We start from the raw sequence: 26,666 nt of genomic DNA on the forward strand, positions 1-26,666 counted from the left end.
GGCCATTCTCATACAAATCAATGTTTGGATCAGTATTTGATGAGAAGTCCCAAGGAAACATGCGGACAACAGGAGATGGTATTATTTGTGAAACAAAACTGGGAGCACTTCTGGTCCATGAATATAGTTGTACAGCATTTCAAAGCAGAAGTTAGTAATAGTACTTTTTTCCCATCTAAGTTCACCTTATTTCTTCTTTATAGGAAGAACAGGAAATAAAGCTACAGTACAAGTCAGCATTTCAGAATTTCATATCATAAATTATTTGAATAAAATCTCTTTACTTTAGGGCGAGTTCTTCATGTAACAGTTCTGCATCCACTGTAGATTCAATCTTGCATATTTTACCTAAGAGTCATATCCTGCTACTCTTCAGTATCATCTTCTGGGAGCTTAGGCCCCAATGCTTCTAGATATGTTCATGACCCAGACACAAGTGGTTTTTTGTAGCTGTAAAAATTTCTCTTTACAAACCCATGACAGGAGAAGTCTGCAGCTAGACAGGGTCATCAAGGCAAAACACTATGCACTGATTACCCACTGACTGAAAAGAAAAACCTTTGTAAGCCTCTCTAACCCAGCTTTCTGTGTGGTACGGAAAAAACAATCAGTCCTCCTGCAGAATGTTCATGGGGTTTTAAGTTTGTCAGCTGTCTCTGACACACCAGAAGTCTCTGATCTCTCATTCAACAGGCTATTCCTATCCTGGCAACTCTGAAATTTTTAGTTCTTTCTTGTGGTTCATTCTTTAGGTTGTCTGTCAAAAGCAGTAAGCAGCTGTAATTAAACGAGTTCTTAGAGAACTCTACACCGTTGCCTGAAAAAAGATTTTATTTTCTGTACAATTTTCTCCTCCACTCAAGAGACAAGCGTACACATCCAAATAGTTTTCAGTTCATTGATTCAGCTAGACCAGGAGACGCAAATCCCTACTTTGTCTGCAAATGAACAAGATCCTTGAAGCATAGTAGTACTATAAAGATATCGGATCAACATCAGGAAAAGGAATTTGGATGTTACAAATTATTAACAAATAAATAAAGAAGTAAAAACATCATTATGCCACTGTGTAAATCCATAGTTTGCTATACATAGAATGCTCTGCGCATTTCTCCATCTTAAAAACTTTACAGCTGGTGACAACATACTGTGCCAGATGGACCTTTGGCAATTCTTAGCTGGTCAGGCACATTACTGCACATTACTATGCATGTACAAACACTCTATTTAGCATACTGATTGGGATACTCCCAGCACAAAGATATGAAGCTTGGACCTTAAGGAAGTTTCATATAAAAAAAGTTATTTTGTAAATTATCAGTCTTTTAAAAAAAAAAAAAGAAAACACACCAAAACACAACCTTTTATAATTCTATTTCAGAAGGAAAAAAGTTGTTTCCCAGCAAATGCTGTTAACTGCTACCGCTGCATAGTTCAACTTACTTTCCTTTTGACATAACAATTCTACTAATCAGTAAGTAACTGAAAAATGTGAATAATTTTTTTAAAAAAAAGCAAGCAACCTCCCTGCCAAGTCAATTACTTTTTCTTTCTTTTCATTTGAAACATTACGATTTTCTAGCAGTTGATATTTCGCCATGCTGCATCATTGTCATATAATAAATTAAATCAAGGGCACACAACAGCTACTTTAAAGGCTAGCACCCTAGGCAGCTGAAGTAGCTAAAAGATCAACATAAGAATCCACCTTATAAAGGTCACTACTTCTAGAACATAAGCAAACTGCATGCACAATCCAAAAGACATGAATTTTTGCATCTTATTATTTTAACACAGCCTTTTTGTAATGCCTTGTTAAAGTTATAATTCAATTAACACGTCAAATCAAAAGAGTATTTTTGTCTGGCCAAGGTCTGGCTAGATATCATTTTTCAGGACAGGGACACGTCATTAAACAGATAGTATTAGCCACATTCTACAGTGACACTGCAATATACAAGAAATATCCCTCTGTGCTGGAATCAAATTATCTTGCTGACACCAGAAAAGCTCTGGTGAAACACAGTAAAGTTTACCTTTAGAAGGAAATAATATGAACCTTAGACTTTCCTAATTATTTTGAGCTGATGTCTTTTTTTAGGGCTTTTATGACAGGACATTTGTTAGTACAGTAGAATACAGACAGTCCAATTGATGAGATTTCCTCATGGTTTTAAACTACTCTGTTTAGAAACTCAGTTTGTCTTAAATTGGTCAAATCTGTACTTGGAAGATCAGAGTTCCTCATCCTTGAAGAGCAATCACATACTTTCTTATATAAGCATTAAAGAGCTATAAAAGCATAGCTGAAAGTTACTGTCTGTCTTACTGATGAAAGATGAAGGAAATATCCTTCATGGTTGAGGTAACATTACAGTGTGCTTGCATGCATGTATCTTTATTTTATTCTAACAATTATGGATTTCCCATCTTAATGTTGTACATTTGACCTTTTTTCAGGAAGCTTATATCTGTGTTTCCTAGGCTGTGGTAGGTGCCCCTCCACAGTGTTCATAAGGGAGCAAGTGACAAGGACAGAGTGAAAGGTTAAAAGCTAACTAGCTTACAGAACCAGACTGAATGCAAGTCAATTCACAATGGTGCTTTACCCAGGCTGTTTGGGATGGAGCATGTGAGTAGTAGAGTTTACTTGAAAGGGACAGTACAAGCAAGACAGCATGGAGAGCTCTCACATAAAGACAACTGTCATTAAAACTGAGCTTTCAGTAGTCTAAGAAACTGTTCAGTATTATAAAGCATTTATGTGCACTCTGTTCCTTCATGGAATATTACCACTCTATTTACTTTCACAAAGACAACTTTTATTTTTTAAGTGTGAGATGTTTAATCAATAAATAGAAAATTTGAGAAACTTTGTATATATAAAAATATTTCCACTAATACTCTTTGGTTTCTGAAAAAACTCTTTACAGATACAGTTCACAACTAAAGAGTTTAATATTTAAAGCATTTAACTGAACATGCTTTATACCCAAATAAAAACATAGTGAAGTCTCTTTCCTGAGCTAGTTGAAATTATACATATTTACTAATTGCTGGCAGGGATCCTCAGCCCAATACAGATTTAAGTTGTACTTAAAAACCTCACTCAGCAAAACACTGAAACTTCCACTAATCTCATCATCACAAAAAGAGACATCACAAATGAACACCTTAGAGTTCAGTAAGATGGTTTTTTTTCAAAAAGTATCAGCAGTAATTTCAATAGCTTTATTTACTTATGTCCCAGATTAGATGTACAAGACAAAAAAGTGTCATAGGAGTATGAAGATTTGCATAAAATATATTTACTTGTGTTGCCTTTTGGATTATTGACAAACTAATGTGTAGAGCAAAGAATTTCCCACTAGTGTGACTGTAATCCATCTGGGCTATTTACTGCATTACCTTTCGAACATTTATCTAATTAAAGACACCTAGATACTATACTGTTATTATACTGTCTTTGAAAAAAGTACAGAAAGAAGGTAGTAAACACAGTAGTGAAGGAAGGTTGTAAAATACAAAAGTTCACATAAGAAGTTAAATACGGCTTGAGAAAAGTGTGGGTTTTATTACAGCTTTGCCATTATATTAATGGATGGCGAGTGTTCAGATTCACAAAGGTAAGCACGTGGTTCCTTGATGTCACAATGCTACTGAAGTTCTCAAAATGAGTCTGTGGATCTGAGCCGCCGTTCAAAAAGAAATTTTCCCAGTAGAGGAGCTATTCTTTTGAACTCATTATTTCATAATTGGTTGAAGGTGTGTGCTCAAAGAGCACATTAAAAACTTAGAAGTTCTTGTAGTGTTAGCCATACATAAGCTGCAAAAGTTCAGTTTTCTGTGCCACTGCAGTACAAACCTTGGGCAAGCCAGTCAGTCTAAGCAGGTGGAGAGCACCAACAACCCAACTGCTCATGGAAAGCTCCCAAAGCTTATAGAAAGATTTAGCAGTTAAAAACGAGGGACAACTGGAAGTTTCTAAAGGGCACAAACGTATCAATATAAAAAGTTTAAGAATGATTGACTTGTACGTGTGTAACAAAGAATATTATTTCTATGGGGTCTTGTCAATATAAGCTTTTGAGGGGAATGGTACTGTTATTGAGGAGATGCTTCATTTGTTGAGCACATATATACTACATGAGCAGGCAATGTGCACTCACAGCCCAGAAGGCCAACCGTATCCTGGGCTGCATCAAAAGAAGAAGGGCCAGGAGGTTGAGGGAGGCGATTCTGTCCCTCTACCCAGCTTTTGTGAGACCACACCTGGAGTATCGTGTCCAGCTCTGGAGCCCCTGACACAAGAAGGACATGGACATGTTGGAGCAGGTCCAGAGGAGGGCCACGAAGATGATCAGAGGGCTGGAGCACCTCTCCTACAAAGACAGGCTGAGAGAATTGGGGTTGTTCAGCCTGGAGAAGAGAAGGCTCCTGGGGAGACCTTATAGCAGCTTTCCAGTATTGGAAGGGAGCCTACAGGAAAGATGGAGAGGGACTTTTTACAAGGGCATGTAGTGATAGGACAAGGAGGAATGGCTTCAAACCGGAAGAAGGTAGATTTAGAATAGATGCTAGGAAGAAATTTTTCACTTTGAGAGAGTTGAGGCACTGGAACAGGTTGTCCAGGGAAGTTGTGAATGGCCCATCCCTGGAGGTCTTTAAAGCTAGGCTGGATGGGGCTTTGAGCAACCTGGTCTAATGGAAGGTGTCCTTGCCCATGGCAGGGAGGTTGGAACTAGATGATCTTTAAGGTTTCTTCCAACCTACACCATTCTATATTGATCATACTATCTATAGTACTTCAAAGTATTGTTTTAGATTGCAAAGGATGCATTCTTTCCTCAGTAAGATTTTCTTTACTCCAGGGTTGCACCAAATGAAAATTGCTTTCTTAATCCTTTGTGGAAACGCACAATATCACTCTAAGGCTTTACTATGTACTACAGTAAACACTGGAGAAGTCGTTCTATTCATGTTGGAGGTAATTTGGCAATTAGATTTTTTTGGAAGAAATTTGAGATACCTTTGTTTTACCTTTGCCAGTCATGGTAAAGGAGAAATATGTAGGAAGTATAGGAAGAAAGTCTTGAAGGAAATAAACACACAAAGAATAAGTTACTCTAATTTATGTAAATGAATGAAATATAATACTAGTACCTTTGATGAGACTATTCTGTTATCTGGAAATCTCTGTGGAATGTACGCTTCAGTGCCTGGAGGTGGTTCACGATGCCCAACATAAATAGTCCGACTGTCCACCCAGTTCTCTTCTCCAGCACACTATGGGGGAAAAACAGACATGTCAATTCACTCAGTATTTCTGCAGTAAGATTAGCCACACACTGAATTAACTAATCATGTGTCTGATCATCAACATGTACACAGGCATCAGTGTGTGACCCCTTGCACTTCTCTGTATAATCTCAAGATCATAAACCACAAAAAACTAAGTCAATTGTCAAAACTCTGCCTTCATTGCACTGCACTTTCTCTTAAGACAATAAAAGGGAATCCATGAAAAATACTGTTCTGACTTATTAGTTTTATAACTGAAAAAAGAAGAATGGCTTAAGCTTTTCCCTGTCAAATTAGATATTTAGTAAGTGCTTGTGTGGTTGCTACTCATTTTACCACTGACAAAAATCAGTAGTAATTAAAATGTTTATATATGACAAGTACCTCTCATTTTTAAGACTAACCAGCCACAACTTGGTACTTTATTTGCAGCAAAGTAAACTCTCTGTTCTCTGAAATACTAGCAATAACGATTTCCCCAGACACAAACAAGCTTAGGGACTCTTAACATTGCCAGTAAGAGACCTCAGCTTGTCAACTCAGATCTATTCTTGCTCTTTAATGCAAGCTGTGTCTGCAAGTAGAAAAAAAGTAGGTAAGCCAAAGTAAAATGTTCATATATTCGCATCATGAAACTCCACACCTACAGCTTGTCCAAAATCAGCACTTCTGTGCTTTCAATTCACTGTAAAAAAAAGTACAAATCACTATAAAAAAGTATTTACATTAAACCAAATGTTCAATTTTTTTATCATTTAGAAGTTGCGGGTTTTTTTAGTGACTTGGATAACAAAATGCTCATCCCTTAGTCAACAGTCTTACTAATTCCCATCTACCATATGAAAAATATTTCTCAAGTACAGAATACATTCCTAACACTTTGTCCTACACAGAGAATCCCAGGCATCAGCTCTTCTAACATAATCATTAGGTCAAGTCTGGAGTAGTTTAGATATTTAAATATGTAATCAATTTAAACTCAAAAACTTTGTTTTATGTTGTAATGATGCATTTACTTCCTTCAAGCATATTAGAGGGAAGCTTCTTTTCTGCATCTTCAACAGCTACACCTATTTAGTATATTAAATGTGTCCTGAAAGTACTCCTGGGCACTGATACTTGATTGTCTAAGGGTGAACTGTCAGACTACTACTTAGCAATCTAACACCAAGCACATACCAAACTGCTCCTGATATTTAACACAACCAAAGCATCACTCCCCAAAGCAGCTGGATGTAGCCGTGCAGTTCTTGACAATAACAGAGTTTAATCATATAGACACGACATCTTTTCTAACTAGTCTTGCTGTCAATAGTTCTGGGCCCCATTACTTTTTTTGTACAGTCTAAAATAAAATTTAGTCCTCAAACTTAAAATATTCACCTTAACATTTCCTTCATTGATTCATTTCTATAAGATTATTCTACTGCCTTAAGTGCAACACACATGCAAAGAACAAACTTTCAACATATATTATTGTTGAAATAGATATACAAAATCTTGCAATACTCTGAAAATTTGGAGCAGTTAAGCTTATAAAACAATTACCTATGTGATGTGTATGGCTTTCTTGGGGGTGGGTGAGAAAATCAAAAACATGGAAAGAAAACCTATTGGACTCAGTCTATTAACTACAGAACAGCTGAGTAGTCATGAAGTAAAATGTAAAGCGAAGTAAGAGGCTTAAAGAACAGCAATTTCTGCTGTCCGAGACATTTATACTAGAACGAGTTAAAAAGGACACTAAATCATTACTAATTCTTGCACATTGCAAAAAAAATAAAGGAGGTATGTTCAGAAGCTACTGAAGGCCAAAATTGCAAAACTAGGCTTAAAACTAAAGGTAAACCCAAAATTTTTCTTAGCAATTTTTATGTTATTTAATATTCAATAATTTGAAAGAGTCACTGAATTACATGAAGACAAGCTACTTATAAAGGAAATAAAATTGACAGCCATTCATAAGACACACCAATGGCCTAGTCACAGCTTATCCTAAACTCCATAACTATTCCTGACTCAGTGGGAGTGCACAAACATTTCTCACACATCAGATCCCTCCAGTGTGGATCCGAAATTAGGATATGGGTTAGTTTAAAAATTACACTGATTTTCTAGACAACTCCCATATCACTGGTTGGACTTGTCACAATTCAAAAAGCAAACTGGCATTCAGCTCACTTCTTTCAGCAAGCCAAAATATTTTGGAAGGAAATAAAGCAATGACAATTTTTCCATATTCCAACTTCCTCCTACGCCAAGAAAAAAAATGTGGTATCTTTTATCATTTTATTGGAACACAACATTTTTACTTGTCAGTGCACTTGAATTTACAATGCACACAAGCGATTTACTGAGACTTGTGCAAAGTAATACTCCTAGAAATGCAAGAGAATGTGAGGTATTCCTAAGTAGCAGACTAAATTGCACAATGTTTAATTTTTTGTTAGGAAGGACATTCCAGAAATAAAAGCAACACAAAGACTATTCCCGATACAGTTAAGTGCCTGAGTTCAGAGACAATTGCGTAAAGGGCTAATGCAAATTCAACACATGAATCTTTAAACATCAAGTCGTCTCTCAGCTTCTCCTTCCCTCTACACAAGCCCAGACTGACAATTTATTTCTTATATTTATTATGAGCCAATCTAAGACAGATTGACAAGGATATTATTAGTTTAAAAAAAGCCTATTTTTAATTTCACGGTATAAATTGATCTTCATCATAACTCAGGTAAAACAGTCCTCTGAAATTACTTATCAAGCTAGGAAGTACAAGAGACAGCTCTAGACAGCATTCTCCTGCACTACTACCAGTTTTTAAAGGTCTTGGCCCTGGAGTATTGTGTTAACACCAAGTAAACTAACTTAATGTCACAACATGGAATTTGTATCCCTAAAGAAAGGCTCTACAAAGTGTACTTTAAGCACAGATATAAAATCAAGCCAAAGTCTTCTGTTAGCTTAATTGGATCTGGTTTTATCATGAATTGATAAATTCACCACAAAAATACAAAATCATATCTAATTATTTTTAGCTATCTGCTTGCACAAAGCTTTTTTTGTTTGTTTTCAGTATGTTAATAAACTAAAATAAATGCACTTCACTAACCTAATTCAACAACTTCAAAACCCCAAAACATTCACAGTCCAAGTATAAAAATTCAGCAGGGAAGAGTAAGGCTATGTTTTTCAGTGAGGTAAAAGTGCAATGCAAAAAAGTAGCATGCATTATTCAGTACAAACACAAGGAAACTCACTTGCATGAAGCAGAAAAAGATGCTTTTAGGAAAACAGCACTAGAAGTCAGGACACAGGCCACAAACAAGTCAAAACACACCACCTGAGTGTCTGGTAATGCTAACCTACAAAGCCAAACACATTGATCCAACAAATCTTTTAATGTTCAGATATTGCACGCAAGAGATCATTTACAGAATGACGCCAGGGTAACTGAAAAAAAAGCAATTTGATGCTGCTGCCAGAATAATGAACTATAGTAACTTTCTTTTAAGTTCTATTACTTAAGCCCATTAAGGATATGTCCAAGAAACCATAAATAAACCTTAGCATTATCGGCTTCTATTCATAGTATAAAGCTCAATGTACTGAGACCTAGTTTCATTGGCACATCAATGAAGAAGCATTACTTAGCTTTTAGTCTTTCAAGCAGGGTCAGCAATACAGAAAGTAAAGACCAGCAAAAGACTAAGTCATCTTTATGTAACACTATATATAGCCAGTTAACAGGATTATACCTTAATGCATGTATGAGCTCAAATATTCATGCAGCTCTTTTTGCTGATAAAAAAAAAAAAAAAGAAAAAAAAAATCAAACTTAAAAGAGCTTGCTACTCTGCTACTTTTTATCTAAATTTAAATAAAAATACATTATCTGAAAAGACAAGGGGGTTAGTATTCAACGGGTGACAGAAAGATGATAGGAAGATCCCAGCAGTAGCTCCTGGAAAAGTAGCGGACTTTAAAAGATTCCAAGTATTTTTAGTGAAGAGATTTGACTTATAGTTTGCAAATCAATGGAAACACTGAATGACATTTCATGACTCTCCACCTGAACTAGTAATTTGGGCATAATAAGTAGCAACAATCTTTGGTTCAAAATTATATTTTCTCTCCAAATAATGTAAACACAAACCCTACTAAAATAAGTTAATACTCATTAAGTACAGCTGAAAACGCAGCTAAAATCTGCCCTGGCTAGACTAGAAGTACACTTTGTTGAACAATATTCTCTCCTACTTTTTTGATAAATGCTTTCTCAGAAATAGTCATAAATGGACAGTACACTCTAACCACAGATTTGACAGCAATGAATTCTCAGCATCAGCTATAGCCTTGTTCATCCAGGCTGTAACTCAACTTCTTTCACACAGAAATACTTTATACTTGTAGAGGCATGCTTTGGCAACAGCCTGGTGTTTCAATAAAACACTACTATTTGATCTCAATAAACCAATTAGCACCATTGTTAAAATTGCACACCAAACACAGCTGCTCAATCACTTTGGAGTTTTAGGATAACAGATACTGACAAGCTATTATCACTTAAAATCTGCTTGAAGAACTAATGGTGCACAGTGTGAAAACACTTTCGCATGTAGAATATTTTGCTGGTATCCAATTGGATATGTTACAACAGCTCTGCACTAAAAATGCCTTTGGTTTCCAATTTTTCATTCAGTGGAGAGAAACTTCAATATCTCAGGAAGCTGTAATTCACTAACGTAGAAAAAAAGGAACTAATTTTCCATTGTAATATCTTAAGCAAAGCGTCATCTTTATTTATCATATACTATTTACTAAACCATGAGATCATATAATCTCATCTTTGTCTTCACTTTTCAAATGAGTACCTATTCTTCTACACTTACTCAGCACCATTCTGCAGGTAAACGTTCAGCCTTCTCCCTATGCAAACACTGGCACAGTGTGCCTATTTTTACCTAACCTTTCCAAATCCAATCAAATCCACTGTCCTTTTAAAGATAGATCTGATCTATAAACCGTAAAAAGCAGAATCTCTCTAAAGAAATAAAAAAGATAATAATATAAATTTCCTGTAATTGCTAGCTAGTAAAATAGGGTAAGAATTGAAAAAATCCACTGCAAAAATCTCATGAATTTACATGTATTTCTCTGCAGAGATACAGGGTGAAATTCTTGTCCACTTAAAGGATCTTAGTAAAATTTTAAATGTTAGGCAAACTCACTAAGACCTATATAGACCACTTAAGATTTACGTTTTGTTCACAGCATTATATCAGCCCTCCATATGAATGAACCAAGCTCTGAATGTAAAGTATAACTTTAAAGCTGTTAAGACTGTTTTTAGATAAAAATAATTCAAAGCTATAATTATCAGATAAATTTCCTATCTGGTTTTATAATCTAAAAAAGGACTAGCTCAATATTAGGTACTATAAACAGGAAGTAAAGTATTTCATGCACCTATCAGCCATATGGATATATACCATTAAACCACTAATTTAATGGAATACCAAAATGCAGTACTTCAGAGGCAACCACAAAAAAACAACTATCTCCCAGAAACTCCTATGACTAATTGACTCATTTCCTATGAGAGATGTCACTGTTATGGGATCTGTTGCCTTATACTGTTGCTACATAATATTTACTATTGCATTTCTTTTCCACAAATGCATTTTAAATTCTTGCATGGCGATTTTCAACAGAAATAACATTTGAAAATAAAACTCTCCCAATACAATTGCCTAATAAATCACACAACGGTTGACATAAGCATATGCAGAGGTAGAAGAAAGAGAAGATAATAAACATTCCTTGACTTCAAATAGGTTATTTTATTTATGAATCTCAGGTAAGGGATGTGATTAGAAGCAAAGCCAGGTATATCTTAACTACAGAGAACAGTGCTGGGTCCACAAGTAAATTTCCTGACCAAGCCATACTTATACCATTTGATGGATCCTGGTTTTCTGATCCTTCTTTTCCATCACCTGCAAGGGTCTTGTGCATGCAGGCAGAAGGGCAAGTGGCTTCATAGCAATAAGCTGCATGAAGTTTTGTGAAATTGCTCAAAGTTGGAAAGAGGAAATGCAGAAACATGATGATGGAATCATGTAAAGTTTTGTAATCCAAAGCAATTCGAACAAACATTCTGACACAACAGCAAATATTCTGTAAAACAACAAACATTTAGAAATGTGTACTTAATATAAACTTATCTCAGCCTTCCAGTTCATGCCTCCTTGAGCACTGTACTTAGAATAAAAGGTTTCTGAAGCTATCCTAATACAGCTATATCCCAATCATGTCATATCAGTTTGTACAGGGACATTCTAATACAGCACTTTGTAGGCAGTCCAATTCTCCTTACTGATTTCCAGTTTAGAGCACCACTTTTAACTGAATTCCACTCTATACTTGAGTAGTTGAATCATTTGACTTCATGGATGACAAAGCCAGTGATTTATGTTCCTCTTAAAGAGAGTTACAGGAATTCCTTGTTTTAAATATATAAAAACTAACCTAATTTACTCAAGATCTTAAGATCTTTCATAAATAGTTAAACTCAAAATATTGCTGACATACTGGCCCATTAGGTATAGCTATTTGTAATGTTTCTGCTTTCTCTTAAAAAAAAATAATAAATCTTTAGCTTCTATGTTTAATTCCATGTAAAAGAGCAATAAAAGTGATACAGATAAAACTCACCTCTTCCTTTCATACATGAAATGTTCAACCAATTTCAAGGAATCACTGGGATGACAGTAAAGAGGTAGATCTGTGAAATATGGGAATTACTGGACAGCTGGAAAAGTGTTTTTGCTTTATTTTTTTTTCTTCCTCCCACTGTATTGGTTCTGACACATTTTCCTCCTTGCTGCCAGTGGGACAGAGACAAAGTGTGCCTCCTTGCATGTCTCCCCAGCCCCAGTCAAGAACTGGTACATGGAAATCCTTTCAAGAGTGTCTCACTTGCAATTAGAAAGGCAAATGAGAAACAAACTATACTGCAAATAGAAGTGATAAGAGAAGCTAGAAGGGAAAGTGTCACATAAGACATGACATTTGACAGCCTTCGCACTTAAATTAATTATAAATCAAGTTTAGAAGTAGCTACAGACCAACAGCTGAAATTAAGGATTGTAGTGAAAAATTTACCGCTTCCTTAGGTGCTAACAAAAGCTGCAAAACAACAAGAGCAGTTGGATTTCTTGCAAGGCAACTAAACACCACTATGAGTCGCATCCAGTGCCAAATTCTGAGATAAAAAGTGGGTTGTACAGACACTTCAGAATGCAGGGGTGGGTTGTTTTTTTTTGTTTTTGTTTTACTCACTTAGTTGCCAGGAAATACTACTATTTCTACCAATCCATAAAAAAAAAATATCTAAAGAGATCAAAATTTTCAGGTCAGAAAAGTAATTTAAATTTTAAAAATATTATTTTTACAGATTCTAAAAAAACAGGAGGATGGAGGGAGGCAAGCAGCAGATTGTTTTCACTCATTCAGAAATAAGTAATAAACACACAGATACACCATACTATTTTTTTCTTTATATGAAGATAGTAAATGATTAAGAAAAATCAAGCAAAAGCACCTACTGCCAACCTTATCAAACGTACAAGTTAATGCACACAGAGACAGTATTCATTGGCAAGACTGACAGGATCAGATGCAACTGGAAGTCATTGCTAAGTGGTGTTCTTAGAGGAGCTTCAGGTTATTCAAAAGGGGACATATTCTAAAAATACCCTTTACATTTAGAGCAGTAAATTACTCTACCATCAGCCTTCATGTGGACATGATCAGAACTGGCCAGAGAGACAACAGCTTCTAGGATTTTAGCGAACAGTGAACCTAATATTCAATTCATTTGCCTGCCTTTTGTACAGTCTCAGAAGTGCTGCTCTTTAAGCAAGCACTAAAAACTAATTTTTCACTATACCTACCCTACCTGCAACATGGTGGAAGTCTTTCCAGACCCTCAGGACAAAATTGTACTATAACATAACTACACATAAATGAAAAAAAAAAAAATATCAATGGGAAGAGTTAAATTTCTGGCCTGGATTCCAGAACAAAGACAATTAGGACCCTTTATACTTAGTACAAGGGTTGGCAAAAGGTCTCATCTATGTTAGCCAGTTTCTAAATTGTTCAGGTGAGCTAAGGACAAAAAAAAAAGTTAACTTTTTCACTCTGCACACTGACACACAGCTGAGCAGGAGACCTTTCTATTCTTACTTTCACTAGAGAAATATAATGCCATTTATGCCATTTTCTCCACCAACAAAACAGCTTCCTTCTTCCTTGTTATCCCCCATCATCAGGTTTAAATTTATAACAGAAGTTCACTGCAAGCAGTAGCAACTCACTATCCTAATGGTCAGTTCTTGTTAGAGTTTAAAAGCCTTTTCATTCCTAAATGGATACCGAGCTAGTGAAACTGATTCTGGCAGACAGGTCAGGCTACTCTGTGGTATCATCATATTCGAACAAGTCTAACAATTCATAAAATGCTGGTCTTGCAAGCCACTGAGTCAGTGGCCAAAGAACACCCAAACATTGTTACATGAACTATTCCATCCATAATAATCTAGGGCTTTAGTCCTGATGTATTTGTACTGGAGATTCACCAAAATATTTTATAATAAACTCATGTATCTCTCTATATCTTTACATGTTTATCTATTTATACTTAGCTGATACTGAACTACGGTTTCTTAATTAACAGTGACTTACTATTTAACACCTTCTTGGATGTTTTTGCCACACAAAGACTAATTTAAAAATAAGCTTCCCAGTGTATGTCTATAGCTATGCTACCATACATACTTGAGGTCAGGTCGCAACTTTCTCAGAAGCAAGTACCCCAAGAAAAATGAGAGAGAAAAATCTATCACATAGGTGCTGCAGAAAGCAGTACAACTAATGTAGTTACTAGCTGTTAGTCTTCTACAGTTATAAGAAAAAACCTAAATCCTCTGTAAAATTAGTAGGTGTCATGTTTTGAGAAATTTTCAAATTAAGATCTTGCTCACTTACTCCAGTCCCTATATTATTCCCCCTGAGTAATACCAGACATAAATACCCATATAAGTAAACAGGTATGGTAAAAATGACAAGCTTTCCCTCTCTTACTAGTAAATATATCTACAGCCTAGAAGTCCTGGCACTAGTCAATATTAATAACTAACAATAAAATAGATATTAATAGCCAAATTTCTACTGTAGTATTTTGCCATACTCCCTGCAGTGTAACCAGCAAATTATATACCTCACTTTCTTTTATATGTAATTGGTTTTGAGAGCTATTTAAAAAGTCATATCATAAACCTAGCATATGTACACATCACCTTGAAGAAATCTTGTATTTATAGTTCAAAAAGAATTTGGCTGTTCAGAATAACTGATTTATTATTTATCCTTAGAAGCTACCTAGCATTTTCCTTCATCTCCTCACTTTTCACACCAGCACCAAAACCCATGTTATGCAAATTCAGTTTGTTGAACACCAACACACAGAGACACACACACTTTGTAAGAGAAAGTACCCTAACTATAGATAGTTATAAAGGTTAATTTGGAGCTATTTGAAAAATTTACTTTCAAACTTAACACTCTTGTATAATTATATAATAGTATTCTAGTACAGCTCTGGCACACTAAAGGAATATAAAATATCAATCTATTACTTCTTCCAACACTGCAAAGCAATGCCATATGTTGAAGTATTTGAGGGAGAAGGTCATGTACAGATTCAAGTAAGAGTTCGCAAATTGCATTTTACAGTTTTACCTAATATAATACAGATGTTGCTGATGAAACATCACATTCAATCCACATGCATAATAGGGAAGACCTTTTAAGTTTTCCAAAAGTAGCAGGCATCAGAATCATACGTCTGACTGCAGATAAAATCTACACTAATAAAAACAAGAGTTTTAAACTTATAAAATGGCATGAAGGATATTCATCACATTTGGGTGTTCATGTCAGGAGCATGAATAAGCCTACTCATGATGCATAAAAAGCTTTGACGCCAATAACCACGAGATTTTAGAATCCCTTTTGTTTTCACTGCACTTAAGGAACCTGAATTCCACAAAGATTAAGTATTACTTGACAATTCCTTTGATGTAGTGAGCTTTTTAATATTTACTTTTACTCGCGAAGAACAAGTCTAAGGATTTACAACTGGACAATATGAAATACAATAAATATTTCACGACTTCTTACTTTTACAAACATCAAAAGATTTATTTCAAGAACAAACACTTCTACAGTAACGAGTCAAATATTTATAAAAAGTCAACTCTAACAGTATTTGCTACTATTTGTTGTATTTTAAAAGTTAAGTAAAATAATAATTTTGTATATTACAGCTATTTGTCCTATTTAGTCTCAGAAAAAAAAAAAAAGCAACATTTCAAAAAATTAATCACAATGCAAAATAAAAGAAACTAAGCTGACTAGTCAGTTGGAAGCTAGTGCCAGTTGCTGTTAAAAACATATCCAGAGTCCAGGACATATATTACACAAGTAATTAAATAGCAAACTTCAGATATCAAAATAGCCAGTGCTTAGTTGTCAAAATTGTTAAAAGGAAATACTGTAACTAGACTCTTTGGTAAATAAATTCAGAGAAACTAATCTAACTAATCACTGAACAAGACAGGACACTGGTAATCAAGGATGAACTTTTGGTTTTTACCATCTTAAACAGTTTCAGTGAAGACTGGGTGAAGTTCAAATCAAAGTATCATTAATAACTCAGAGGGAACTTCTCCTGATATAACAAAGGTACAGAACATTTAAATAAAACACTCTTTTTTCCAACACACATTCAGTGACTTGTAAGGCACTAGAAGTTGATCCACAATGACCGTCCTAAGTAGACATTCTATATTTGTAAAATACTAATAAAAACATTAATGATAGTGAAGGAACTCAAAGTAAGATCAACATGGTATGCTGAACACATTTGAAGTCAAGTTCCAGTATACTCAGTACAGTGTCAATGAACATCTCTTGATCAAAAGTAGAGAAGGTACAAATGATTTTATTTTAGTAAAACCTGTAGCTATTTCCCACTTTAAAATGTAAATCACACTCCAGCGTTTATCTGTAGCTCAGCAAGCAAGGTCCTAAATAATGCTGAGGCTGGTATCAATGTAATTATAGAACATGGGAACATGTTTTTGAAAGCTTTTGATGCTCCACGTACCTCCTTTTATTTCTATGTGGAAGAGAAATGTCCACATCCCACTTTAAAGTATCAAAACTGTTCTGTGCCCTTCATGCAGGAAAGCAAAGATATTAAAGAAAGATCTTTAGATCAAGTTTAGAACTGTACTGTCCATTAAGATTAATATATTCTGAGCTGCAGTGATTTTGATAATAAAGGCAAAGGAGGTTATGTAGCTTTGTCTGTGATGAGACGATAAGTGTAATCTCAACCTCCACATGTCTGCTATTCACCGATACAGCTAAGGTTAAACAACCTTTTGATGCTGTGGGTTTCTATCAGCAGCAAAAGCATACATAAAAACCACAAGAGAAGGCACCTACTTTCCAAGCTTTGATTTACTGCTGTGATTTCTTTGATGTGGGGAGGGATGGAGGTGAGTAGTTACACTACATCACCCTCTAAAACCAGTTTGTGATGGGACAGTCTTTTTGCCATTAACAATCTCTCGGGACTCTAGCAATCTAAAAAAAAAAAAAAAAAAAAAAATCCCCCTAGTCAAACATACCCCACAGCATTAACTCACATCTTTAACAAGTTGGTGAACTACTCCCAGAAGAACTGTTTCTCGGACTTTGAAGGCTGACCTGCCATCCCTTCCCTTGCAAACAAAAAATAAGAAAAAAATCCAAATAAAAGTTTTCTTTTCCATAGAAGACCACAAAGGAAAACAACATTAGCAAGAGTAGCTTACAGAAGGTTGACAGTCTCACATACCCCACATATTGGGAACCCCTACCAGAAATAAACTCCCAGTACAAAGTACATGCTGGCAGGAAATACCTTTATCTAGCTAACTTGAAAAAGCATTTATGTACTTCTGGACATCGCAGGCCCCACGGGCCTTTCAAGAACCAAGTCCAGAGTATCAGGCTTGTGGATAGCCTCTTGACAGATTATTTTAGAAAAAAAAACCAATTCATCTTTAAATAGAAGGAGGATACCTGAGACATGTTACTTCAGCTGAACAATTATCAAAAAGCAGGTAAACCAGAATCATCAGGATTATCTATTTGAATCTGCTTTGTATGACAGGCTAAAGAACTTACAAACAGCTACGTAATCATAAAAAAGGGAAAATGTGTAATATTTTTTCGTTTGGCAATGCTGTTGCATGTAAAATGCATACACATCCTTAATTGGAGTTATTACAACAGCAACAAAGATATTTTTAATAGATCGTTTCCTTTTTAGTGTTACCTTTTTGAAAACAGTCCAATAGACAGATTTTCTTTTTAAAGATCTAGTTTTTAAACTCAATAAAACTAATCTATTCCCAGAAAACAGTGTCGTCGTCCCCCGTCTCTTCCTGTTTGACCAGGAATTTCTGGAACCAGTCCAAGGAAGAAAAAACAAAACTGTAAATCTTCAGTTGCTGCAAAATTGGGTTAGGAAGAGCAATGAGGAATTTTTTTTTTTTTACATCCCTGTGTCCACAAAATAAATGAAGTCTAAAGTGAATATCCAATACTCTTATTACACCATAACATATTCCAACTATAGTTTATTTGGAAAATACATGTCCATAATAATTCTGTACTTTGATTCACACTTCCTTATTCATAGATCTTCTTAAATGATTACAGATTTATTGAGTAATATGATCTGACATGAAAGTTCAATCAAACTGTAAAGCTGTCCATATTCTGAGCAGATGTTTGGACCAAACAACTTCCACAGGTAAGTTTAACTGGTTGCATAAACTGCCAAACAAATGCGAACAATTTAGTGATTTTAGAAGATGTAATTTTATGCTATGTTTAACACCAGTTAACATAAGTTTCTCTCTACCAGGCCAATTTCAGTAACAATTGTGTTTGTAAACACACATCTGAGTATTCAAGACGTTTATTCTATCAGGTAACTTTTTACCTTAAGCCTTTAAGAACATTGAAAGCCAAAGGCAAAACCCAAATCAAGTCAGAAATCATTGTTCTGGACTCATTTTTTTTGTTCTCCCCCAAAAGTAGTAAAATAACAGGATTCTACAAATCCTACTTCAGCCATATCACAAATATACACTAATAATGAATGAGACACGTTTGGCTCCTGCAGAAGAGCATATTATCAGTTTCATAAAATCTGCATGTCTCCAAATGGTTTTAACAACGTGATGCACGCTTCAGGACATCTATCCTACAGGCAGGATCTGTCTTGCAGGCAGAGAAGATGGGACAAGATACCAAAACTATAGTGCCAAAAATAAAACTTCAGGAGATAGCCCAAGGAGTATTACTACAAATAAGATAACTAATCCTGAGCATTGCCCTGGTTGATAGTACAATGTCTTACTGGAGTTATTTCTGTCTACTTCCTAATACTTCCCCCCCCCCCCCCCCCCGAAGATTTAACCCATAAATAACAGAGGTAAGTTTAGGAGGGGAAAATCACTTACTTTTGCCTTCTAGATGCAACTACGCTTCCTTGGCTTTAGGAAGCATCCTATCAGACAATTCCTTGGAAATAAAATAGAACAACATTCAATAAATGCAGATAGTATTCCTATCTGCAGGCACAGATTCTGACTTGAATTTTCTTAGGAGGCATAGTTAAAAAAAAAAAAAAAAAAAAAACAAAACCACAAACCTCACCATTTTGTCTTATAAATATGCAGCTATGACTAAAACTAAGGAAAGCAGAAGATATTTTCACACTTTTACTTTTTAAAATATGACTGCATCTGAGGCTTTGCCACAGCAGCAATACCAGTTACCATATCCAACACCCATGTCCCAGGAACTGGACAGATGCTGTAAATCTAGTGCAGAGAAAGATCATGAGTCTACCAGTTATCCAGTTAAATTTTCTAGTATACTTGGCTCCTAAGGGGTCAATGATACATTATAAGTTGAATTCAAATGGAGTACATATTCTGATTGTAAGAGATAATTACTTTGTTTCTTAATGTAAGTTGATTATGTGCTTATGCAAGAGGCTATCCGGTGGCAGCCGGAACATTTTACTTCGGCTGAGCCACTGCCCCTAGTCAATAGGGCACTGTGAGGTGGAAGTGGTACTGGACTTTCCTTCTCATGGTAGGTTAAGTCATGTTCACACCAGCTTGACAAGTTCTGGCACATACAAGGAATGAGGATATTAAGTAGAAAGTTCTATCACAACTGAGTTAAATGTGCTACTATTTTGAATAATAAGAAAGCTTATATATCTTAAGGAGATTTATTATGGCCAATATTCAAATAGTCAAGAACATTGGTTTTTTGTGGGGTTTTGGTTTGATTTTTTTTTTTTTTTCAGTAAGGATATAACATTACAGAAGGAAGAAAATTGACTTCAGTTGCAAACTTCTGGAAACAAGACCTTAAGATGCTTTTCTGAGGACACTGACAGAAGCCTGCAGGGTAGATTTTTTACATTTACGAAAAGAGTAGTAGGAAAGTATAGAAACTATACCAAAATGTATTTGCACTTAACATAAACCCTTTTAAATGAAAAGTGTTAAAGACATATCTAAAGATTATACCTCTAAATAATCATAATACACTATAAAACCACTTTTCGGAGACAAGTCCAGGATGGATTTTGTTTGCACATGCACACACATCATACACATACACATCATCCTCTCTTGACTCACTGTACCTTTGAAATAGACTTAAAAACTAACCGTCAAAGAACAAACATGATTTCACTTGTTAAATAATCTGTATTAGAACCTCTATCTTCCCTCCCATATACTCTCTAAAAGACTATAAAATGAAGCCTTAGCACTAGATACAAGCAAAGGGAAGAAATACAAAATAAACTGCACGCTTTCACTTATTCCATAGTGTCACAGTTGAAAGACTTGGAAATACCGTGAAAAGAAAGGCTTGCTGTGTACCATATAAGAGTTACATTGACCTTGTGGCTGTGTAAAAACCGTAGTATTTTTCTTTGAAAGCTGCTTATATTTCTATAGTAGTAATTATTCTTAAAAGTTACTTTGCTGCAAATCTGCAAATTTAGTATCAAAATTAGCTGGTTTAGAAAACATCTAGATTTTGAGTACTTGTGAAATAACTAGTGTTTCACTCAAGATCAACAAAAAATAAAAAATATCGTTTCTCTACAACAGTGTTATTTATGCCCAACTGATGAAGTTGCTTGCTTCAAATCTATAAAGTACACAAAGGGTGCATGGCAGGAAAAAAAAAAAAAAAACAACAAAAACAAACAAAACCAAAGCAACACATATCACCCTCAAAGAACTCTTCTACATTTGCTCAGGGAGCTGAAATAGGATGAACTTGAAGAAACATGTGTGAGCACAAAGGGAAGTGGGCTAGGCAATGGAGATGGAAGGTATCATGAAGCACCTCAGGCTGAAAAACTTATATCATCTAACAAATACCCATGCCTTCCAATTAATGCTCAAGTATTTTTCCCTCCCCTTGTTATAATTTTAAATTATATGCTGCTGACCATTTTAAGGATCTCCACACTACAATAATTGATTAAATAGAAGGTGACAATTGTATTCTAAATTACTCTTTGAAGCAGGGGTTGGTGATGGAAGCAGGAGGTTAAATAAATAATAATTTGATCAACAAATTATTTCAGGAAACTTAAATTGTTAAAAAAACAAATTCATTGCTAACTGATTTTCAGCAAACTGGATAAATCATCCAGGAAGTCCAAATTTGTACTCTCACATCACTAGTTTTACTTTCAAGTTAATGAAAGCAATATCAATATAATAGATCCTGTAACAAAAGCAAATTTCACGTTTGGGTTTTTTTTTTTTTTTTAATTAGTTACTCCATCACATAGGAAAAAATTAAGAGTACAGAACCAGAAAAAGAAACATATAAACTTGAACAGCTGGCATCAAAACCAAAAGTTTATTGGCTTAGCAGACTGAAGTACTTTCAAGGACAAAATTATTTTATATCAAAGCCTGAAACATTTTTGAATAGACAGTAAGCATATAAATAGTAAATTTTATAATTTCAATTCAAAATAAATTTTGAATAGTACGGATATAAACAGGTTATCATCTTAACAAAAGAAAAATTGTTATGAAGACCGAATACCTTTAGAGTTAAAATCAAAGTTCACATTATAATACATTAATGCAGAACACTCAGATAATACTCATTTCTGGATTCAAAGATTGCATGTGAATTTTACTAGTGTCGTAACTGTGATGCTGCTTGCTTTAGGTTATCCATTATGTGGAATCTACACTGCCTCAGCAGCCCATGGTTCCATGGCACGAAATATTAGTTTTTATGTTTCTCTCAATTTAATCAGTGTAAGGTAACCCTTCTAATTTTCAGACGCTATCTTTGGCTTTTTATTGCACTCTCTCCACCATTTAAACAGATTTTTTTTTTTTTTTTTTTTTTTTTACAATGTAGATATCAGAACAAGGAACAAATAGCTTACCAGTTTCATTCTTAATGGTATAGAAATCTGCTTACTCCTAATGTTTCCATTTTAATGTTACATACTTATTGGAGGTAAGTGAAATATTATTTATAAATCCTTTTGTGCTTTGTTTATACATCTGCACAGATATGAAACTGGACAGATGGGAAAGTATTTTCCTCAAATGTGATGCTAGCTGGAAACCTTATGGGTAAAAAACAAAACAAAACCAAATTCCATCTGTTTAATAAACATTTTCTTTTCAAGATGAAACTGAGCATTTTTTCCCTTTTAATCCCTCACCTTAACATCTATTTCGTTCATCTCCACTCTGAAAGTCTAGGCATTTCTAAATATTGTAAAGATTAATACAGCATTTGATTTGCCTAACATTTAATTGTTAGGAATACTCTCATGACCAATACATAGTTTTGTCTCAATATCTTGTGAGGTACACAGTATTGGCGTACCTCAGGTACGCCTCAAAGAGAAAAGGACACAGCGAGGCCACCCATGATGATGAGCTTTGCAAGCTCTCCAGTTCAAAGAAAGGGAAATACCTACACTTCATCCTTTTTCCCAAATTATTCACAGTGGGATTTGCTAAGCAAACTAAACTGAAGACCGACTGGTGAAAGAAATGAAGAGCCAGCAAGCAGAGAGTTATATATTGATGGGGTTAGACCTACTTAATAGGGGGCAGAGAAAAAAAAAAAAAAAAAATTGCATGTCCCTGGGAAGAATCCTAAAGCTGACAGAAGCTCTGCTGTCCGGAAAGACGCTGAACTCCCCAATGTTGTCTCTTGTACTTACAACAGAAAAAATAATTCTAGATGATAGGAACTGTCAGAAAGTAAACAAAAAAAACCAAACCCACACCAAACAAAAAGGGGGAAAGCCCATACAGGTCAAAGGCCTTTGGAGAACACATAACATGCTAAGGCACTGACCAAAGGAGGATGTGCCACAGGGTAAGCCCACCTCAGCATCTGCCTCCAGGGCTGCAGGCACATGGAAGACAGCAGCCAGGCACCATGGCTGTCCTGAGCTGGCCACCAGGGTCCCTCAGAGCCTTCCAGAAGGCCCTGTCTGTTAGGCCTCGGTGTTAACACAAAAAGGAACTTAACACTTGGATGGAAATTTAACACAAGGCTCCCAAAATGGCAGGAAATGCTCCAGGGGAAGGGACAGAGAGGCAGCTGAGCTAGATGCGCTGTGGGGAAGGAGGCAGGGAGCGCCTGGTCGCTGCCAGGTCCTGTGCAGGGAGGGTACCCAGAGATACAGGAGCACGTGGTCCCCAAAAACCAAAGGTGCACATAGACAATGCTGATGTGGTTTGCTCTTACATGGCTGCAAAGCCCCTGCCATAAGATAAAGAAACCATCAGAGTAAACGAGAAAGGTGAATTTACAAGGGACCATCTGCACACTTTTTCGAAGCATTCAGGTTTCACTGACAGACGCGTTTTTAAAGCATACACATTTGGATGAAGGAATTGGGTTCATATGTTACTCAGTTTCATGATGATAAAAAAAAAAAAAAAAACACACAATGTATTTTTGAAGGTCTGGCAAACCCATGGAGTTCCACCTCTGCTGTACCCACCCAGCTTCCATCCTGTTTGACAGCCAGCACATGCTACTGGAAATCCGGCACAAATGATGTTATGTTACATTTTGTGTAACATCACTATGACCAGACTACAAACGAACACAGGAAATAGATAAAACAGTTCTGAACTTCTGGGACCACAACAGACACTGCACAGTATCAAAAAGCCATGACTTTCCAGAGTCTGCTGAAAGCCTGCCCTCAACCTCACTACAAGGTGATCTCACCCTCATTTGGCAGCCCCAGACCAAGTAGCAGCCACCATTGCCTCACACACTTGACAAATTCCAGTGTACAGGCACACTCATTTTATAAAGCCTCTTTCTCTCAGGGAAAAAATGGACACAGAGAAACTACATCTTCAGTACAAAACTGCTGGCACATGCTAGAATTCTCACCTGTGATGGTACATCAGCTACCTGAGCGGCTTTCTGTAGCTAATGGCCACATGATAGCTATGGCCATCACCACCAAAAGGTCAAGCAACACACACATACACAAAAAAAATCTGCTTATTCCACACCTTGTAAAATTAAGATTACTATCAGCTAAGAGAGCTGCTTAGTCAGGTCTCCATAAGATGCTGTGAAAGCAAACAAAGAATTTCTACAAAAATATAGCTCCTGAGATCCATGAATTTCAAACTTTATTTACAGGCACGGAGATAGGAAAGTCATCTCCCTGAGAAGGTCCCATCTAGTGAAGTACAAAAATCAAGGAGACAACTGTGGCAAAAACAGCCAAAACACATAATCCAGCCCCATATTGCTACCCTGTTAATCTCTCAAACATCTATTAGCGTTTTCAGTTCTAAGCTTTCTAAATAATGTGAATCAGTACACACCACTGAATTAGTTAAACTAAAAATACTGTAATGGATAACAGGAAACAATGCAGCCCCTCTCAGCATCTGAAAGAGACGATGCCAATACTAGATGTTGCACTGATTTGATCACTTTCACATAGTAAACCTGGGAAAAAAAAAAAAAAAAATCAGTAACTACTACTCTTGGAAAGTACTTCCCTTTAAGCAGAATCATAGTTAAGTCAACTGACAATTGGACAATTTGGTTTCTTTTTTTAAAACACCACCTTTTACCTGTATTCATGGTCTTTTAAAACTCATTTACACTGTTCTTAGATTACCTTTGTCTTTTGTACTGGTACACAAATTGCCACAAGCTAAAGAACTCCCTAAATTAAAGTTCGAAGGTCTTCTGATACGGTATTTTACTTTGAAGTACCATATATTTAACTGCTGATAGCATCTTTGATCATCTTGCAAAAATCTTACATCTCTCCTATTTCATACAGAGCCAACATTTAGCCAGGTTTCTGTTCTGGTCTCTTCAACGTTAGTTAAGTAGTTCCAGTGTCCCTGAAATGATCACACACCAAAAGATCTAAGAACACTTATTCTTTTGAAATCTCTCAAAAAGTCTATTCCTCTTTTATTGCTAGCTCGTCATTATTGGCTGCTGCCATTTCCTTCAAAAATAAGTAGCACTAAAACCCATTGATTTGAGAAGTTCCGCTCCAGGGAGCTCACATTAAATTCAGAAAAATGATGAAATTTATTGGATTGTCCCATCGCCTTAGTTCAGAAATTCTCTAGGTTACAGAACAAGGCTAGGCTAAGAAAAGAAATTACTTTGGTGATTCCTTAGAATTAATAAATGAGAAGGGCCATATTAAGAGCTCTTCCTTCAAGTCACAGCAAGTAATAGGAATCAACACATGTCAAATCTATTACCTTTATTATTTTTTCCCCATTCGCCTGTATTGAAATAAGAAAACAGACCACAGCTTTCTCAAGTTAGCTCTAATTACAATTACTTCCAGTGATGCAAATAAGACAAATCTAAAGTTATATGAAGCTGGTTTAAAGATATTATTACTACTTGTCCAAGGCCCAAAATTGAAAAAATGACTAGCAGATGTCCATTTTGGGCATTTTGAAACTCACACCCTCTCTGACACTTTCCTTTCCTTGCTCAGGCCTTGTAGAAGTGTTCAAGCTTTCTCTTTAGACATCCCTAGGTGGACATTCAAATACCAATACACCAAGATTACAGGTCAGTACTGCATCTTGTAGGCCAAATATGATAACATAAAGGCTCTTCCACAGACAAGCTCTCTGTTGGTGCTTCTTCCCTTCAGAGAAATGGAACAGATAAAAACACTAAAAGGTTCAGTTTGCTTAGACTTACACTATTACCCAAGGTAAGATTCTACAGGCGTTTTCTACAGATCATTTAAACACCAATACTATTTCTGAGTTTTAGTAATTACTGTGACTGGGGCAAACAGATGATATACCCTTTTTGCCCTAGGAAAAATCTCACCAATTTCATCATCACTTACATTTGGCTAAATGTACTTTCTTGTGTCTCTTCCATTACCAGACATACCCAAGAACCAACACTGCATATGCAGTTTATGTTAAAGAGTGCCTATAATAACCACGCAAGCCTGGCATTTAAAACAAAATAATAACTTGGTCAGCTCAGCCTGATATGTAGGTTTCCTTAGCTACATCCAATATAAAACCAAACAATCAACTAAAGAGAAATGAAAAGTCAAAACAACACACAAAAAGAACTCTACATGCTGAGCAAGCAAGCCTTACAGCAGGATCTAATGGTTCCCTAGCTCAGGCTCTACAGAATTCAAGTGGATCGATTTCCAAGGTCAGAGGACCTTCAGTATCCAACCTTCAAGCACAAACAGAACTCCACCAGAAAATGGAAAAAGGAGATCACGTCTGAACGAAAGGGTATTTGGCCCACAGATTCTTACAAAAACACAGCTAACCTTATGAATTCAGCAGGTTGTCAGCCTTTGCTAAAACAAGTACTATGCTGTCACACAAGTCCTGTCTGCTCAGTGACTTCATTTCTACTTAAGGTTTTGAAGGTTCTGAAGCATGTTGGGCATGATAACAAACATTTGAAGTTGACAAAACATGGGTAACTTTTTCTACATGACAAGAATAAAGACCTACCATACACAGATGGAAGGATGTGTTAGTTCATGCTTCCATAAGGTCCTTGTATTTGGCTTGTTACGATAAACCCAGAAAAAAACAACAACAAACAAACACCCAGAACATAAGTAGCCTCAAGCA

General features: G+C 35.8%; 1 protein-coding gene across 2 annotated transcripts in view; it reads right to left on the minus strand.

The window, feature by feature from the left end:
* ATP11A (ATPase phospholipid transporting 11A) overlaps positions 1 to 26,666 on the minus strand; it is a gene marked incomplete at both ends in the record, with an annotated part of 129,490 nt that overhangs the window by 61,395 nt on the left and 41,429 nt on the right. For both annotated transcript variants that reach the window (XM_082498482.1, XM_082498483.1), the window contains one exon: positions 5,164 to 5,286. In XM_082498482.1, the coding sequence (XP_082354608.1) occupies positions 5,164 to 5,286 (123 nt within the window). The remainder of the gene's footprint in view (positions 1 to 5,163; positions 5,287 to 26,666) is intronic.

Source organism: Vanellus vanellus (assembly GCF_965231255.1).
Source record: "Vanellus vanellus genome assembly, chromosome: 1".
In the NCBI taxonomy this organism is placed as follows: domain Eukaryota; kingdom Metazoa; phylum Chordata; class Aves; order Charadriiformes; family Charadriidae; genus Vanellus; species Vanellus vanellus.